Source organism: Talpa europaea (assembly GCF_964194135.1).
Source record: "Talpa europaea genome assembly, chromosome: 8".
Classification (NCBI taxonomy): Eukaryota; Metazoa; Chordata; class Mammalia; order Eulipotyphla; family Talpidae; genus Talpa; species Talpa europaea.
Window position 1 is genome coordinate 20,423,952 of NC_140075.1, and position 19,271 is coordinate 20,443,222.

General features: G+C 42.2%; 1 protein-coding gene across 1 annotated transcript in view; it reads left to right on the forward strand.

Annotated features, from left to right (window-relative positions):
• Positions 1-19,271, forward strand: part of LOC311175202 (upstream stimulatory factor 2-like) — a gene marked incomplete at both ends in the record, with an annotated part of 58,494 nt that overhangs the window by 26,519 nt on the left and 12,704 nt on the right. The window contains one exon of the mRNA XM_084240115.1: positions 19,063-19,178. Within this exon, the coding sequence (XP_084096241.1) occupies positions 19,063-19,178 (116 nt within the window). The remainder of the gene's footprint in view (positions 1-19,062; positions 19,179-19,271) is intronic.

A 19,271-nucleotide genomic window follows, 5' to 3' on the forward strand; every position in this document is an offset into this window, starting at 1 on the left:
CCAGCCATAGCCTTGTCACCACCCTTGCTGCCCCCTTATTGTGTGTCCCACATCCCAAGGATTCACCTTGAAAGTAGATTCAGAGCCCCTAGACCAAATCCTCTGACTACAAAGTTGCTTACCCCAGAGTGCCCTACAAATATAACTTCTAATATGTGTCATGGAGTGAAAAAAGTTGAGAGTAACTCTAGTCCAGCATCATGTAATAGAACATTCTGCAATAATAGAGATGTTCCAGACCTCTCTGCCAAGTAAGGGAACCAAGACACACCACATGGCTTCTGAGCCCTTGAAAATGTGGTTTGTGTGACTGGGCTGGTAGCTATTGTAGTGGGCAGTGCAGCTTCAGTTAAGCTCTAAACTCTGTCATCTATTGGGAACCAACAATGGAAAAGAAGCGCAATTTCGCAATTTATCAGGCTCAACAAATATTAATTTAAAGTGTTAACAAACCATAGTGGGACCAGCAGGCAAAAATTAAATTAATACAGCACTAACTTGAGAATACAGGCATCAAAGCAGACCTAATCTTTTAATGTGGCTAACATAGCTGGATATTTGCTGGCTGATGCTGGCTGTGCTCGCTTTTCTCTCTTGTCTTCTTTTTGTTTGATGATGTGGCAAATGACAGTGCAGTTGCCTGAAAGTGGCTTCAAAGTCACACCTGCAGGCCTTACCTTACTGAGTTCAGGTGAATTCTGGGCCTCTACATTGTTTTTCCAGTGGGGCCTGGAGCAATCTAATAATTTGCCTGTGGCTTCTATTGACCATGTGTTATTTACCATCCACCTCCCCATCTTAAATGATCTGGCAATCATTGATGAGTCTAGTTCTCTGTGTCTGGCAAAGCTGTTACGGTAGCTTGATCAGTATGGAATGAGCTATTGCTTGCAGTCATTGTCTTTGAAGCATTCTGGAGTGTGTAGATTTGTGGATCAAAATGCACAACCTTATTCCAGTTTATAATGAGGAAAACCAGACTAGACAGCCTAATTTTTATTCATAAATTAATTCTAGGTGATAATTAGTACATGGCCATCACCTCCTGAATCCCGTATTTGTCAATTTGTTCAATAAGGTGTTTTTGGAGATGCCTATTTGACCATATTTCTCAAGATGATTTAGATCCAGTGTGTCCCGCTGCCTCATTAGCCTCTGCTTATAGGATACACCAGTTCAGTTCTGTTACTTCATTCCTGCTGCTCTCTCATTGGAATTACCCATCCTTTCTTTCTTCTCAGGAACATTTTAGATTTCCTTCTGGAGGCACTCCCGTCCCTAATACTAGTATTAATTCACACTGGCATTTAAGGAGCTCTTTTTGTCCTCTGCCAGGCATAATGCTAGTTACCTTTACAAGGTAGCTTATTTAAACTTCACAGCAAGCCTTTCAAAGATAGATTTTTTTCAAGAGTATATTATATCTACTTTATAGATGAGGAAACTGAGCATGAAACATGCAAGGCAATTGTCATAAAACAGTTTTGTCATGAATCAGATGGAAGGTTTGAACTTAAAATTTCCTGACTCTAAAACTTTTCCAGATAAAGGAGATAGAGAGGCTTTATAAAAGAATCTAATAAAGGGGCCTGTTAAAATTAATTGGCCTTGTACCCCCTTGGAACATATTTGAAATGGCTTTACTTGGCTTCCTGGTTTCCAAGTTTGGTTTTTATTGTGCTGTCATCGTATGTCCTATCTCCCAGTGTGTTCCCACATCAACAAAAAAACCAGTTATTTACCAAGTATGTAAGACAGAGCAGAGCATGGTGAACATGAGAAGTTTTGGTTTGTCCTGGGTAACCTGGAATTCAGGTACAACCTACTGCACTTATTATTTTTTTATTTCTTTTTTTATTAATTTTTACATCATTGTTCATTTTTGAACAATATTTGCTTCCCCTCACCCCCTCAGGTGTAGTCCCCTTAGAGTTTCCCTCCCCAGTGCACCCCTGCACCATCACCTCAGTTCCCCGTGCTCCTCCCTCCCTCCCTCTGATCCCTCTCCCGCCTCCTCCCCTGCAGGACATCTCTGATTTATAATTGTCCGTTTTTGCTTTGTTGTGTTTTGTACCGTTATTTTTTTACACTGATGTCTTATTTGGTTCCCCTATATTCCTGCTGTAAGTGGAACCATCCGATATTTTTCTTTTTCCTTCTGGCTTACTTCACTGAGCATAATTCCTTCTAGCTCCACCCACGTTGCTGTGAATGACATGAGATTATCTTTTTTGATTGCTGAATAATATTTCATCGTGTATATATACCTAATGCACTTATTAAATGTCCCCCATCTATGACTTTTTCTTGGATTCATATCCTATCTCTTCCGACCCTTAACTTAGAACTGCAGAATTGCCTACAGTCAGAACTCCATAGTTCACCGTACTGTTAAATCACATCTTTCATTCTTTGTTGAATTATCGGTCATGTCTCTTCAAGCAGCGTATAAATTGCTTGTGTGTAGGTATCTTGTTTTGACCTTATTTGACCTTGCCCTATGCCACCAGTCCAAGTGTTAGGCTAATCACTGAAATTTCTTACAAATTGTTGTTAGAGTGATACATTATCTTCATCTTCACATTATAAGGACAAAAGGAATTTTAAAAATTAAGAATTATTCCCCAGATTGACGTAAAATAGCTGAATATACTGCCTCTTGGTCATAAATCACTTAAAGGATGACTTATTTCTCATAAAAATATACAAATAACTGCTACTTAATATTTTAAAGGGCATTAAGAGTAATTTCCTGGATCCATGTAGTATATTTTCTAGATGAGTAAGCTTTATAAAGTAACTGAAGCTTATCTCTCATTAGTCATCAAAACATTTTTAGTGAACAATTTTAAATGCAAATCCTTAGAGAAAGCTGAGCTTATAGTTACATGAGAAATGCATGTATTTCATTAATTTAAAATAGAATGCATGGAATGCAATTAAATATTTCTTTGGCTGATCATTCTACAAAATTTCATTGGGGTTGGGGATAACATCCATTATGTTCTACCTGTTATACAAAACACCAAGAATATTAAGGACATTAAGGCGAAAAACCTAATTTTAAAAATCAAAACTCATGTTCTTAGGTTAGTCTTATGGGAAGTCAGATATGTAGTAGGAAATGTTACAACCCAGCCTCTTAAAGACTCAACAGAAGTGAGAACTATGTTTCATGGCTCAATTAGAAGTCAGGAAAAATGTAGCCTATGAGTTGACATCTGTGGTTATGGAGATTATGGAATTGAGTGAGGATTTAAGAAGGAGTGATATGGCATTCTGAAAAGAGCAATAGAGAAACATTCCAAATGAATTTAGTAGAATAGTGAAGCAAGCAAATGATAGGATGCTCAGGGTGTAGAGCAGCTTAAAGCTAGTTCCACATTTTAAAAGAGCATTAAAATAAGTCATTTCAGAGCATGTAACTCCCTGCTCACAAACCTCCAGAACTGATCCAATATCAGTTCCTGAATATGAAAGCCTTAGCTTGTTAAAACACAAGAAATATAAGCAAGACCAGCTCAGATGAGTTTAGCTACTAATATTTAGGGTAATTTGTAATGCAGTAATATTTAGCCAATAAATTGCATTAATGTTTTTCACTTCCTTTTTCCTAAAATAAAATGCCTTTCTTATATTTAATATAAACAAAGATTGAAGGTGTAATCGAAACAAATTTCGCTGAGCCAATAGAGCTGTGGTTTTGCTATGAGCTGGCATCTATACAACTCAGTTTCATTTTAGTTCTTGTTACAAACTTGGCTTGAGACTTATATTTTACTATATGGACATATGAAGATGTATGCACATATTCATGTTATATATAACCCTCAAAAATTCACCAAAGCCTAAGGTTTTCATATCATCGACGTTAGTTTTTTCAAACAACTATTTTCACTTTGGACAATTTCCAGCGTAATAGACACAAGACTAGAATAGTACAATGAGTTTCCATGTACCTGTCACTCAGCTTCAGTAATTATCAACATGTGCACGCGCACACACACACACCCTTCGTGCACAATGTCGAGCTTCCTGGTCTGGGATCCCATGTCTGATTCTCAAAAATGGCCTGGAAACTACTGCTCACCTGACTATTTCAGGGATCTTCTCAGCTACCTCTGGATCAGGCCAAATTTCTGAAAGGTGGGACTGACTGCCTCCCTGTGGGGTGTGTGCTGGGCAGGGCTTGGCAGAACCCCACGGAGGCGGGAGCTGGGGTCCTGGGGGCCCCTAAAGGGGCAGTTTGCCTGTTAGGATGTGTGCGCCCTGGAAATCTGACACTGGCAAGGGTCTTAGGCTAGAGCCTGCCCATTGTCTGGTTAACACGTCTGCCTGCCCTATCTGCAGTACAGACCCTGTTCTAGAGGCTTCCTCTTCAGGGTTCGCCCTGGCACTAGCGGCCAATCCTGCTTTCATGTCTGCCATCTGCAAGGGCCTGGAGAGCGGGTTGAAGCCATGGAGCCTGGCTGCCTTGCTCCAGACCCACGGAGATGCGTGGTCTATGAAGGGCCAACACGTGGCAAGATGTCAAGGCATGATCTCTAAGCCCCCCGAGCCCCAGCCCTGTCCTTCTCTGCATTTCTTTAGGATTTTTCCCCCACAGGCGGCAAAGGGTTCGCCCGACCTCCATTACCTGGCAAGATCTGGAGTCTGAGCTTAAAACCAACACCCACCCCGCCACCCCCCTATCCACTCCAGTGCTGACTCCCACACCCAGCCTCTCCCTCTGGGCCCCTGAGCTAATTACAGGCTTCCCTAAATCATTCTAAGGAAAAGCTAATTAAATCAGGGCCTGCTATCAATTTTCTGGCTAAGGACAGGCAGCCCGACACCTCTCCTCTATTCCAGGAGTCTGAAACCATGGCTTGGAGCTTCATTTGAGTTTGAGAACAGGGTTTTCTCTCTTGGGACTGATTTTAGAAAGAGCAGTGAGATGGGCTTCTTTGCACCCTGTCAGGGTGACCAGGTGGGGTCTGGTTAGGGGCTTGAAAAACAGTGCAGCCAGATATGTGCACCAGGAGAGCTGCGTAAGGAGACACAGCTTCCTGGAAGCCCTACACGAGCCCAGGCTCCTGCCTCCACCCTCAGCAGCTGTGTTGGGGGTCACAAGCCCTGCTGTCAATCCCCACCCTGCTGTCCACTTGTTAGGTGAATGCCTTCAGGCAGGAGTCCCCACCCCTCTGTGCCTCAGTTTCCTTACCTGGCAATGACAGCATCTACCTGACAGAGTGGCCCAGTGCTAAATGAGATGACATACAAAGTAGCCAGCAGGGAGCAAGTACTGCGTCCGTGTTTGTTGAGTGAATAAGTAATGACAGTGTGCCTGGCACAGTGCCACAGGCAGTGTAGACACTGAACAAGATCATTTCTCTTGTCCCTCTTGAAGTCCCCTCTTGTAGCTATCAACAGTCACGGATGGGTAACTAAGTGCCTAAAACCTGTGTGTGAATAAAGGTATGGTGTGTTCTCCCCCTTGAGACATGATGGCGAGAAAAGTCAGAGGACATGGGGTGGGGACACCCCATGGTGGTGGGCACCCCATAGTCCAAATGCCTCTCACTTACCACTGGACTCCAGTTCTTCTTTCTGTTTCTGGTCCCAGCATCCCCCTCTATAAGGAGGGGGCACCCTCACTGGAGCCCTAGCTATGATTCTCAGCCCCTCTGCTTTGTTCCCTCATCAGCCACGTCCTCACCAGCTCCCTGGAAGGGGCAGACGTCCCAACCAGCACTTGTGATTTGCTGCACCCCCATATAGACAGTGACTGGAATGCGCAAGTAATTAAGGAGACCCCAAAGGCAGGGAACAAGTGGGGGTGAGTCTACCCTCTGGCTGAGGACACCCAGCTAGCTGTGTGACTTGGGCAAGTTCCTAACCTTTCTGCGCCTCCGCTTCCTCTGCAAAATGGGTGTGACTGTCCTCAAACGTCCCTCTTGGACTTGTAAGAAGTAAATGAGCTCATACATGTCGAGTGCGTGGAACGGGGCCTGGTACGTAGTTGGCGCGCCGCAAACCTTCCTCATCACTCGTGGTTCAAAACTAGCACTCGTGGTCACAGCAAGCCCAGCCTGGCCGGTCGGACGGCTCCCACCTCACAGATGACGTTGGGGGAGCAGAGGCTGCTTGGCCACAGTCACCCAGAATGAAATCTCCACCCCATGCCGCTCCCCAAGGGAAAGTGGGGAGGGGCAAGGCGGGGGAGGTGGAGAGGCCAGGCCGCCCTCAGCGGAGTCGGGAGGTGGCTGTAAATATGAGAGACGAGGGGCTTTCTAAGTAGGCCAGGAATGTGTGTTAGCCATTGAGGTCAGAACGGTCCGCGGCTCGGCAGGAGCCAGCTCTCCAGGCCCAGGTGAAGCCAGGCCGGGCGAGAAGGGCTCTCCAGGCCGGGAGCACGCTCAGCACCAGCAGGGCCCGTGTCCTGGGGCGGGCTGACTCCAGGAATGCCTGTCTGCCCCTTCTAGCCCCTGAGAAGCCCCCTGCAGCCCAGGTCCCATCTGCTTCCACCCCGGGCCGAGGCCACAGCGGCGGTGCCCCCGGCCCGACCCGGCCGCCACTCCGGGGAGTGAGTGAGCGCGTCCTTCTATTTTAGTAGCTGTGCACTTATTTTAATGTGTCAGGTAGGAGAAAATACAACTGGCAAAGCAAATCCAGGATCTTGTGGCTATGAATGCTTAATACTAAGATGTGTATCTGCTTTTTTAAAGGGGAATTGATTTAAAGAAAAATGTGCAGCATGGGCTGGCACTCTGAATCTAGCGCACCTCATTCCCAGGGGCTCCTTACAGGGGGGCTTCCGCCCCACCCCAGTTCCACCCTCCTTACAATGGAGCCCCACCCCGCTCTTGTGACTACCTTTCCCCCCACCTCTGAGCTGGCAAGGACCAGGAGAAATGAGCCTTTGTGGGGACCTCCACAGGCCGAATGGCATCCCCCACAGCCCCCCAGGCCTGCCCAACTCTGTGGGCCCAGGGCTGTGCCCCTGGGCCAGGACCACTGCTCCCTCTACTGCTCTCCCTACCGCTGTGTCCAGCTAGGTACCTGGTGCCAGGAAGAGCCCAGGAGGAGACCGCGGGCACATCCTGAGCAGGCATTGCCTGCGCCAGACACGGCCGTGCAGCTGGCCCCGGGCTGCCCACCTTCGTCCAGCAGAGGGGACCAGGCTCCTCCCCAGGACTCCACCTAAAGGCGTCCTCAGCCCAGAGCCTGGCACGGCCTCAGGCAGCACAGACGCTGGCTCTGGTGATTCGCATCACCAGGCTGTCGTCACTCTCCGGGGCCAGTGGGTATTTGTTAAGTGTCCAAAGTGGTGCAGGGGGTGCGGGAGTGAGCACAGAGCAGCTTAGCATTTAAAATCGGGGGGAAAGTACTCAGCCCCTATCTATCCACCCTCTCTTTTGAACATGGGGAAACTGAGGCCCACGCGGCAGCCCTGCATCCAGGCTCGTGGGCCCCCTTGCTGGCTCCTCCCACACACCCCTGCTCCTCCCGCAGGGACCAGCGAGGCCGGACGCGGAATCCCAGGAGCGGCCGCCGAGTCCTCAGTCCACCCAGGGGTCACTCCAAAGCCTCGCTCTGCAGATGCCTCTGATAGGTAGGAGAGGAGGTGACCTTTGTCATCTGTTATTTTTAGCTGAGCCTGCGAGGAATGACAAAAACCTGTATGGGAGCAAACTATAAATAACATGCCTGTGGCGTTGTTGTTTTTAAAAAAAAACACATCTGAAAAATTGTAGCTCTAAACAAGCAGTGCCCTTCCACGGGGAAGAGCCGCGTTACATGGCACTTTACAACCCGCCAGCCAATGTCACAGAACTGCTGGCCGATCCGTGCCATGGGGGAGACTCTGGCCTCGCCCCCATTCTGCAGATGAGAACGTAAGGCGGGGGAGTCAGTCACTACAGGTGTTGACAGGTGCCTGACCCACAGCAAGAGCCAGAGCTCAGAGAGGAGCAGGGCCAGGACCACCTCCATCCCCTACCCCCAGACACACATGCAATAGTCCACAGGCTGCTGGCACCCTGGGGCTGGAGGAGGAGGCAGGGGTGGCATTGCAGCTGCAACCTTTGGGCTCAGAGTTTGAGCTGGAAGGTGGTGGCCAGGTTGCTGGAGGCAGAGAGCAGGTCATCACCCAATGGTTTTCTTGGGCTATGCCATACCAGCATCACCTCTTGTGACGCTGAAATCCCCTCAAACAGAGCAAGGATCTCCAGAAAGTGCTGTGGCAGGAGAATAAGAGAAGTCCCAAGGGCAGGCGAGCCATACCAGGTGGGTGGGGCGGGAGGAACGGGGGAGGACACCCCTGCAGCCTGGGGTCGTAAGGCTGGGTAGGCCTGGACTCCAGGCAGCAATGCCCGGCTCCCACCGGGCCTAGGTGGTGTGCTGGGAAGCAGTGACTGACCTGCTCTTCCTAATGTTTGCCAATGTCTGTGGTGTAAACACTCCCACTGGCAGATGGTAAGCTACCAACCCATTTCCACCAGCCAGGACAGCAATCCAGAACACTGCTGGGTGACACTGTTGCTATAGCACCCAGGGCACCTCACTTAGGTCCTGCTTGTTTCAAGGGAAAAGAGAAGGGACTTGTGGGTCATGGAAAATGATCATTAATTGTGTGTGTCAGATGACAACGTGTTTTACATGCAGTATCTCACTTCATTGTCAGTTCATTCATACTCCTTGGGGATAGATAATATTTCCATCTCACCGATTAAGAAACTGAGGTTCAGAGAGGTGAAGTAAATTGCTCAGCCAGGAGTGGTGGCATCTGGATTTGAACCCAGGTCTGTGTGACTTCAGAGCCCAGGCCCCGCCCATGTGCCACCCGGTGCCCCGCCTGGGTAGTGCTGGGACCTGAGCTGGGGCTGGGTTTCAGGAGCTGGTTCATGAGTGGATTCCACTGCAGGACTGGCACATGAGAGGCCCAGCAAAAGCGGGGGTCACCACCCTTGGAGGAAGGCCTGGGGGCTTGGAGGCACCCCCAAGTGGGGAAGACAAAGGCAGAGCGGGGATCACTTGACACCCCATAGGACCCCCCAAACCCTCTTTCCCTTCTTTCCTTCCCTGCAACCGAGTGTCCTCCTGCAAAGCCCTGTTCCAGAAGGCAGCCCCCCACAGATGAGCAGGTTGTGGACACACAGTTAGTGCCAAAGAAAAGAAGCCCACCAATTTTATCTTCAGGTTGTCTCATCTCATTTGAAATCAAAGACCAGATTTTTTACAATTTACAAGCATCGGCACCTTTGCAGAGTAGAGACAGAGAAGCAGCCCACTTTGCTGAGCGCCCGCTGTGTGCCACTGCCACCCCCCTCATGTCTCCTGACACTCATATCCGTAGGTGGTGGTGTTCCCATTTCACAGGTGTAGAAACTGAGGTTCAAATTGGCCAAGTGACTAACTCAAGATCACCCAGACTCTTTGGTTCCGGAGCCCCTGATCAACTATGCTATATCCCCCAGAAAGAAATGGTGCTTTCTCTTCAAGAAGAGGCTTACAGCTTGCCAAGAGGCTCCCACATCCTCCTTGTATTTATTTCATTGCTGCAAAGTGACCCATCGGGTAGACAGAACAGGGAGGCTGGGGTTGAGGAGGGTGGACTCAGGAGTGAGGACCCCAGCCCATAGTGGTTCGTGCCACTGTAACCGACTCCTTGCCCAGTGCTTGTCCTGCCCACCAGTGACCTCGTAGTGGGACAGCTGGCCAGGTCTGGAGGGCAGACCTTCAAACCAGTTTTAACTGGATCAAGCTGGTTCTGACTGTTTCAAAACTAGTTTGAGCATTTCATACCAGATCAAACTGGTTCTGGCCAGTTAAAAAAGCTAAAAAAATAAAAAGGTTCTGACTATTTCAAATAAGTGCTTAATTTCTCAGACTGGTAAAAACCTGTTCTGATCAGTGCCAAGCAGTTCAAACTGACAAAAAACTGGGTCTCTCCAGTTCGGGGGAGATTGAACTGGTTCTCACCAGTTCAAATGAGTTTTAACTGGAGCCAGCTGGTTCTGATTGGTTTAAACCAATTCTTAGCAGTTCAGCCCAGTTTAAACCTGTTTTGACCAGCTAAAAATATGGTTGTGAGTGGTTAAAACTTTCTCTGACTTGTTCCCATAGGTTAAAGCTGGTTCTGACCAGTTCAAATTGGCAAAATATGATTTGTCCATTTTAAACTGGCTTTGTGTGGCCCAAACCAGTTCTGACCCATTCTGACCAGTTCAAACTTGTTTTAAGAGGAACATATCATTTCTTACCAGTTCAAACCAGTTTTGAGCAGTTCAGATTCAATCAAGCCAGTTCTGATCACTTCAAAAGAAAATACCTGCACAAAAAATAGTATTAAAATAAATTCATGCCCCTTCAAATATGTGTGATGTAAGGCTTCTGTATAACTGAACACATTAATTGAGTAAGGAGTAATGGAGATTCACAAAGTTTTCTTTCATACATCTCTAATTCCTCTGTGATCAATTAGAATAAAAATTCTACCCTGAATGTTTGTATTAAGTTCATAAAGTCTGAAAACAACTTAATTCTCTCTAGCTTGTTTTCATTGCACAGATTTCAGAATGCCAAGCAGTTTTAGGTTAGAAAATAGTGTAACTCATGTTTGCTTCTAATTCATTAAATAAGTTCTTAGCAAGTGGTTCAGCTGGTCAGTTTTGTGACAATAAATTCACTAATCTCTACTACTCCCTCATTATGTTCTGTTACCATCAAGCCTGAGTAGTATTAGATCCTTGGAGATAATAATGCCAAATAAAATTTCTGATCTGATCCAGTAATGAGAATATTGCCCTCTTTACTTTTAATTCACTTGCTAAGACATTTTAATGAGATAGTGCTTGATTCAAGAATTGAGTTATTCTGCAGAGAGGGATTTCTTCTCAGTCGGATGATTCTCAGCCTTCTCAGATAAAAACAAAAATGATGCATTAGGTAACAAATCTGAGGGACGTTAATACTGAGTTAGGATTGCTGGTTTTAAATATTTTGTTAACTACTTTGTAATTCCACAAGTCCCAGCTAATCACTACTTTCTATACACAGAATGAACAACTGGACCCATACTCAAAAATGTTTCTTTACTTGGTTCACAGTGACACTTTGTATCTGCCAAATCATTAGTTTTTCTCAACATTATATTGCCCCATATTGGGTACTAGCTGGGAACTAACTAGTTTTAGTATTGTGTACTAATTCATATCTGAATTATTATTTTTTGCCTTGCTCTCTGTTGACTATTATAAACTCAGACTTACATAGGGAAATTTAATTGGAAAAATTACAATTTGTGCTAAGGATTTTTGTGGCTCTAATGTCAACAGATCCTCTCATTCATGGTCTACATGCAACGGGATAAACTAAATATACATATGTACATATGTACATACCCACACACATGTATGTTTTAGTTAAGTTTTCTGTCCTCTATAAAAGAATTTTCTATATTCTATAAAAACATAATGTCTGTTGGACCATAGAAGACAGTATAAACAACTCTGATTGGGGTTTATCTTTGTATTGATGTTGCTTGTACATATTTGCTATGTATGAATATATTTCTTAGAAATATTATAAATGTTAATTGTGGACTTTCTCCTTATTTATAAACTTGATATTCCTGGAGGTGGAATTTAACAATGTAAACCTTGTCAGAAGAGTACAAAATGGAAAACAGAGACTTTGGATTCAGAATCAGTATAAAAGCTCATTCATGGTTTTAAAATTAGCTGTGTGCTATGGGAAACTACATTGTATCACATCTTTCTTATTTTCAATATTATATAAATGAGAATAACAATACATATCCTACCTTTGCTGTGGGATTTGTGAGATGATACTTATAAAGGACCTTGCTGAACACTTGCTATATTTTTTCTTCTCTGTCATAAAGGCACAAATAATATGTCATATAAACCTTAAAATCCTTTAGTATTTTTTTCCATGAAATAATGTTCAGTTTTTAATTTAACTACATAATCTGCATTGCATCAGAGGCTGTTGTCATGAGTCACCTAGTTAGGGAAACATATTCTGTTTAAAATGTCTTGATCTTCTGTGCTACCCCCACTTGTCATTAAGGTAACAGATTTGACAATGAGATTAGATTGACAGTATTCAAATAGAGTGAATTCTTTGATTATGGAAAAGATATTGATGTCATTCATTTTGAAAAGTGAAAATGTAATGACTAAATTGTGCATTCTGCATTACTGAAAATACTCATTTGAGCAACATTAACTTTTTTCAGTTATTCTTGAGAAATGATGAGAGAAAACTCTGACTCATCATTGTTATTTGAATATCTAAAGCACAATAAACATGAAGAAAAGAAGAGAATGATATTTTTAAGGGAAATGAGAATAAGGAGCAAAAGATAGGCTTAGGAAATGAGGTGCAGGTACCTAAATTATGAAATCATCTGGTTATATACAGATAATAAAATGTCCACTATATTAAATATACACTTGTCTATTACTAAGTGTGAAAAAGTACATTTTTTCCAGAAACAGATGGTTCTAATATAATAAATAGATGAGACATTTATGAGAGCTCTCACATCTGATGGAAGAAACAGACTTTGAATTATTTGTTTTTATTTTATCTAAATATAATATTTGAAAATTTTAGCAGACTATAGTTAGGAGATATAAGTAAAACTGCAATAAATTTTGACTTACTCTAGTTGATAACCAAATTTCTATATGAGTGGATGAAAGAAGGTATTTTTAGAATAAAAACCATGTAAGTGTAAGGCAGTTCTTGTTTAGACATTATTAAGCAAGGAATATAATAGAGTTTTCATTAGTTAATTGCCTATGATTTATAATGCAGTTATCCTTATCCTTTTGCCATATTGAAATTATTTTGTTTAGACTCCTGTTTGTACAGTATTTAACTCTTTGGGGATAATACAAAGGTGGGGAAAATTCATTAAATTTGCATTGCCACTGGTGATTATAAAACATTTTTCCCATTTGTCTTGATTCTATTAAAAATTATAAATTAAAACAGATATCATTTGTGTTGAATATTAAACTTCAACTAGATGCAAGTAGGACCATGTTTAAATAAACTCCTAAAGATAAATTTTATGAGGCTGTGTGAGAATATTGTTATGATTGCATCTGTGTTTGGGATCTGAATTGGCTGATTCAGTTAGTTAAAGCAGTCAAATAATTTGGACCAAAGTATTGACAAAGTTCAAACCATCCTATACTGGAGTACTGGAGTAGTCACTTAGGGTACTTTTATATTTTTCTCAGGTTGCTTTAAGCAGTAACACTGGCCAAAAAGGGAAAATGATGGAAATAAAGATCACCCCCAGCATTAAGAATGGGATTTTAGATTTTATACATAAGGATTGTGATAGAAATTAGTGAAAGCAATAGGAAAAACTGGGGAAAATGATTAGGAAAAAAAGTCATACAAAATTCAGAATTTCTGTATTTTCTCAAGATTTTTAAATGCACTTATATTTTAACATGTGCTTCCAGTTTTTCGATCTTTGTCAAACAATGTTAGTTTTTATAATTCAACATTTGTGATAGAATGATGATTCCAAAAATAAAATGTGCACATTTTAAACCCTGGAATCTATGAATATGTTAGGTTACATGGAAAGTAAGAATTAAGATTGCAGATAAAATTAAGGTTGCTATTTAGCTCACCTTGAGATGGGAAATTTATTGTAGATAACCCCAAAGTACCCAATAGCATTACAAGCATCCTTGAATGTGGAAAAAGGAAGCAAAAGAGTCAATCTCAAAAATCACAGGTGGGAAATACTTTTGGAATGCCCAGCTCTCCTTATTCTCAGGGATACTGTCTTGGTGCCCAGAGTTCCTGCTTGTCAGCTAAGCGTAGGGTCATGCAGGGGCTTCTCATCAAGGGCAGAAGTCCTGGTTTGAGGAACATACTGGGAAACCAGTATCTGCTGATAACAGCAGGTAGATATTAGAATAGAGATAACGTGCTTAGACTGGCAGGAATAATGGAGACCCCCCTACACCCCCCCAACACTAGCCTCTGTTCACTCCACACTAGTTTACATCCCAAATCACATCACTCAAGGATGGACACTCCCTATTTTCTTGTCCCACCTTTGTATTCAATGCTAATAAATATGAGACTGCCTTTTCATTGGGGCTGCACATTGCTTCCAGTGTAAACCCCTAGATTTCTCATTGTTCCACTTAGACTTTGAGTAATCTTTCCAACATCCCATGCCACTTCCAACACTCCCACCTGCAAGGCAACAATACGCATCCAGTCATTGTTAACTTTGTCAATGAAAGGTGTTGATAAGTCAAGAAATGAATGTTTCTAGAAGCTGGGAAAAAAGAAAAGAGAGAATTCCCATAAGAACCTTCAGAAAGTAATCATCAGTTCTGATGCCCAGATTTTAGCCTAGTGAACTCATTTTGAACATTGACACTTGAACAGTAAAGAAAATATCTGTGTTGTTTTAAAACATAAAATTTATCATGATTTGTTACAATAGTAAAAGAAAACTTATATATAACACTGATTTTATCTATATCCTTGATAATTTGCTCCCTGTCATTATCCTCTAGCTAATTACTTATCAATGGTGAATGATTCATTTTCAACTTCTACTGTGGGGTTCATGCATTCTTTCTATTGAATTTAACAAACCACTATATTTTATATGTTTGTATGAAGATAGACTGGTTTATAGCATTGTTTATGATTTAGAGGTATAGGATTACACCTTTCACATGTATGTTATTGCACTGCACCCACCAAAAGACACTCGTACCGCTCCACCATTGTGCAGTGCCTACTCCCCACTTTGTTTTCCCTCTCACCTTCCATATCAGTAGCCTCAATTTTAAAGTAGGGTTTCTAGGATTTTTTTTTTGACTTTGTTGTGTGTGAACCTTTGCTTTGTTTATCTATATTCTATATGTAAGTGAAACCATGAAATATTAGTATTTCTCCTTCTGAGTTATATCGCTTAACTTTATCCATTCCATTTCTGTCCATGTTGTCACAGATATTTAGTTTATCATTTTTTATAGCTGAGTATTCTGTTGTGTATATATACCACATATATGCACATATATTCTAGTCTATATACCACATATATTCTTGTCTATTCATTTGTCCTTGGGCATTAAGGCTGCTTCCATATCTTGACCAGTGTAAATTGTCCTGCAATGAATATAGAGTGCATATATCACTTCAAATAATTATCTTTGATTTCTTTGGGTGGATTCCTAGGAGTGGAATTTCTGGATCATATGGCAGATCTATTTTTAATAATTTGAGAAGACTTTATTTTGTTTTCCATAGCAACTGGGACAGTCTACATTACCACCAATAGAGTTCCAGTGTTCCTTTTTCTCCACAATGTCATCAACACATATTTTTTTCTAGTCTTTCTGATATGGGCCATTCTCATAGGTGGGGAAGGTATCTCTTTGTGGTTTTGATGCACATATCCTTGATATGTGATGATGAGCATTTTTTCATGCACTGTTGTCCATCTATACGTCTTTTTTGGGAGTGATATCTATTCAGCTCTTCTGTTAACTTTTCTTGAATGTATTATCATTGAGATTTTTTTTGTTGAGTTTTATGAGTTCTTTGTCAATCCTAGATATCAGCCTCTTGTATGGTGGGCAAAAATACTCTCTCATTCAGACGGATGTCTTTTTGTTCTAGTTTTTCACTGGACAGAAACATTTAATTAATGTATACTCAGTTTTTTATATTCATTTTTGTTTATCTTACTGTTGGAGAGGAATTCACAAAGTTATCACTGAAGCCTATGTCTGGAGTGTTTTCTGTTCTTAAATCCATATCTTTACTTTTCAGTTAAAATTTGTCTATGGTGTAAGATTGTGGCCTATTGTAATGACTTTGGTAGTATTTCCTCTTAATTTGTGGGAGGAGTTTTTCATGGATAGATTGTTTTCTTTGAAGATTTGGTGGAACTCATTACTAAAATTATCTGAAGCTGGTCTTTCATTTTTTCGGAGGGGGGGAGATTTGATTACTGTTTCAGTTTCATTGCTTAAATTCTGTCTGTTCAGATTCTCTATTCCTGATTCAATGTCTAAAGTATATATACTTTTAAGAGTTTGTTCATTTCTTCTAGGTTATTCAACTTATTGGCATATAAATATTCATTCCTAATCCTCTATTTCTGATATGTCTATTAAAACTTCTCCCTTGTGATTCTATTTACTGGAATTTTCTCTCTTTTTAGTTTGTGATTCTAGCTTAGAGGTCTGTCTATATTTTTTCAATTTTTTTAGTTATTTTTGTTTTCATTAATTTTTCTGACTAGCTTTTTGATTTTTATTTCAATTTGTCTTTCTGCTTCCTAAGTTTGAGGTGAAGCAAGACAGTTACTTATCCACAAGGATGACAATAATTTCTAAAATTTAGGAATTTTTTTTAATAAAATGAATGTTAGATTTAAAGATAAAATTCACTTCTATGGCAGGATAAGAGAACTTTCACCTCCAACACGAAGTGAAATAGAGTCAGTAAAATTCATAAGATGAACTGAGATATTTACTTATTTTATGTGAATTTTGATCATTTACAAGCTCATCTGATTTTTTTTCTTTTTATGAACACAGTAAAAGACCAAATCTAGCATTTGATATTTCTAGAATTATGGACATTAAAAAGAACACCCATACATATACATTTTTCCTTAAAATTTTCTGAAATTCAAGCATAATTGCATTGTTTCAAATCTGTAAAGTGGATAATAGATTTCCATTAGTTGCTTGGCAACATTGTTTTATGTTCTGCAAATGAATTTCATATTGGTGATTTATTTTTAAAGCCACCTGCATAAGTTATTGGAAACTTTAACAGGTATATTAAGTTAACTAAAGTTCCTATACACTTGAAGTGTATTGTTTCAAAGAAAATAATTAATATAATAAGCATAAGGTACATGTACAATAAATTGCCAATTTGTTAATTTACATCTTACCAATAATATTACACTCAGAAAAATGAGGTTGCACTTTATTTCTTTATACATTACAATGAAAGTAATCTTCCAGTACTGAATATAAATTCTGTATTGAAAAGGTCTCCTCCGCTTACTTTTATAGCTATATATATGAAAATATATGTATGTTTGTATATGTGTGTATAATATCAACATGAATGTATAATATAAGCATATAGGTAACATACATACATATACATAGTTTATATGTGCATGTGTTTGTATAAAGATATGTACATAAGCAAGTATGTCTCTATCAATATACAGTCATGTATGACTATGCATCTATATATCAATCTCTATATATAAACATGATGAAAGTGATCTTTTGATATTTTCCATTAATGATATTATATCAAAAATTCAAAATATGATTACTTACTCTGCAAAATCATATGTAAAAATGCTTGGTTTTCTAGTATCTAAGTTGTACTTACTTTCGTTTTTAAAATTGTTGTGTCTATTTTTACTAAGGTAACAGTGTTTTATTTTTAAGATTTTATTTATTCATATAAGAACAGGTGTGTAGGCCAGAGATGCAGGGGAGTGGTGAAAGGATTTACCAGAGACAGAGTGGGGAGCAGAACAAGTAGACTGACTGAAATACACTGCTGAGGGGAGCAGCGGGCAAGACAGGAGAGGTCTGCTGTGCCATGTTAGTCAGCTCCCTGGCCTGGGATAGAACTTGTGCCACAGTGGCTAGTGAAAGCTAGATAACACTAAGACTTTAACCCCTGTGCCACCCAGGAGGCCTCAGTAATGATAGTTTAAAATGTATCTGATTTGGAAATACAGAATATCACCTTTTCAGGTGTATCTTATTGCACAAATTTGTATTTTGAACATTAGTGCTCTAAAGCAATAATTCCAACCCAAGGAGGTGGCACAAGATTAATATATTAGACTTCGTGTATGTGAAATCATACAGAATACATCTTTTTGTGATTATTTCATAAGCATGATCAACTGTCTTCTCCTCTTATGACCAGTCGATCATCCCCTACTAGCTGTTCTGCAGTAGCCAGCTCTGAGTAGTGGTGTCCTTATATCCCCTCCCTCCCAGGAACAAGTCTACACATTTGCACCTGCGCACACACTCGTGCTCAAGTGTCCATATTCAGGCAGTCATGCCCCACACTCATGTACCCTCTACATTAAAGAGATCAAGGCCACAGGTGATAGCCACTGAGGCCAACAGCATAAAATCCTGACTAAATTCATATACCCTACACCATCTATAAAATTAGACCAAGAACTGGATTTCACTACCCATAAAGTTCCCTTTTTAGAGAACTCTAAATAACTGACATTTTGACTGACATTTTGTTTTCAATGAGTTGAGGGCCCACACCAGTCTTGGGGCAGTCCCTCCCAGCTGCCTGCTCACTGGCCCTTCTTGGACTCTCAGATAACCCAGTCAGGGTGGGTCTATCTGTTTCCTCGAAACCCAGGGCAAGTCTGTGTTCCCTCAGGTTGCCCAGGGCATGGCAATGGCCCCTCACACCTCCGGCAGGGCCATGTCTCCTTCACTCTTCTCAGAGTAGGACCTATGTCCAGCTCTGCCATCCACCCCAGGGCCTAGGGTCTGTGCTCAGTGATGAGAGTGGACTCCGTCTCCAGCCTTGGCCTCTCTCCTGAGTGCCAGCCTCGGGACCGGGGGCCTCTGGACCTTTCCCTCAGGTCCTGAGGATCCTTCTCAGCTGCTGGGTCTCCATATGACATCAGCATTTAACCCCAGATCTGATCCTCCTCTTCCCCATCATCTCTGGACAGTAACCCCACCCATCACTTGCTCAGCCCCAAGCCTCACCCTGGATGCCTCCCCCAGGTCCTGACTTCCCCTCCCCCAACCCTGTCCATTCTATCCCCACTCAGCCCTGATCACACTCAGCTGCCCTGACCACTCTGGGCTGGGTGTGGGTAGACCTAGGTCAGTGGTCCACAGTCCTGCCAGCGTGATGCCAGCACCTCTCTCTCCGCAGCACTCCGCTGACCCGCCAACAGCCACTACTCCGTCTGCATGCACTCCTGCCAGGACTCTTGCGCAGGGCTCTCGGGCCTCACAGGCTGCACCACCCAGTGCTTTGAAGGCTGTGATTGTGACGAAGACTCCCTGCTCTCCCAGGGCATCTGCATCCCCACCCGAGACTGCGGGTGCACCCATGATGGCCGATACTTGCCGGTGAGCAGGCTTTGAGGTGGACAGGGAGGGTGGAGGAGCGTGAGGGAGACCCGGAGCTTCTGTGCCTCAAGCATGGGGACAGAGGAGCCACAC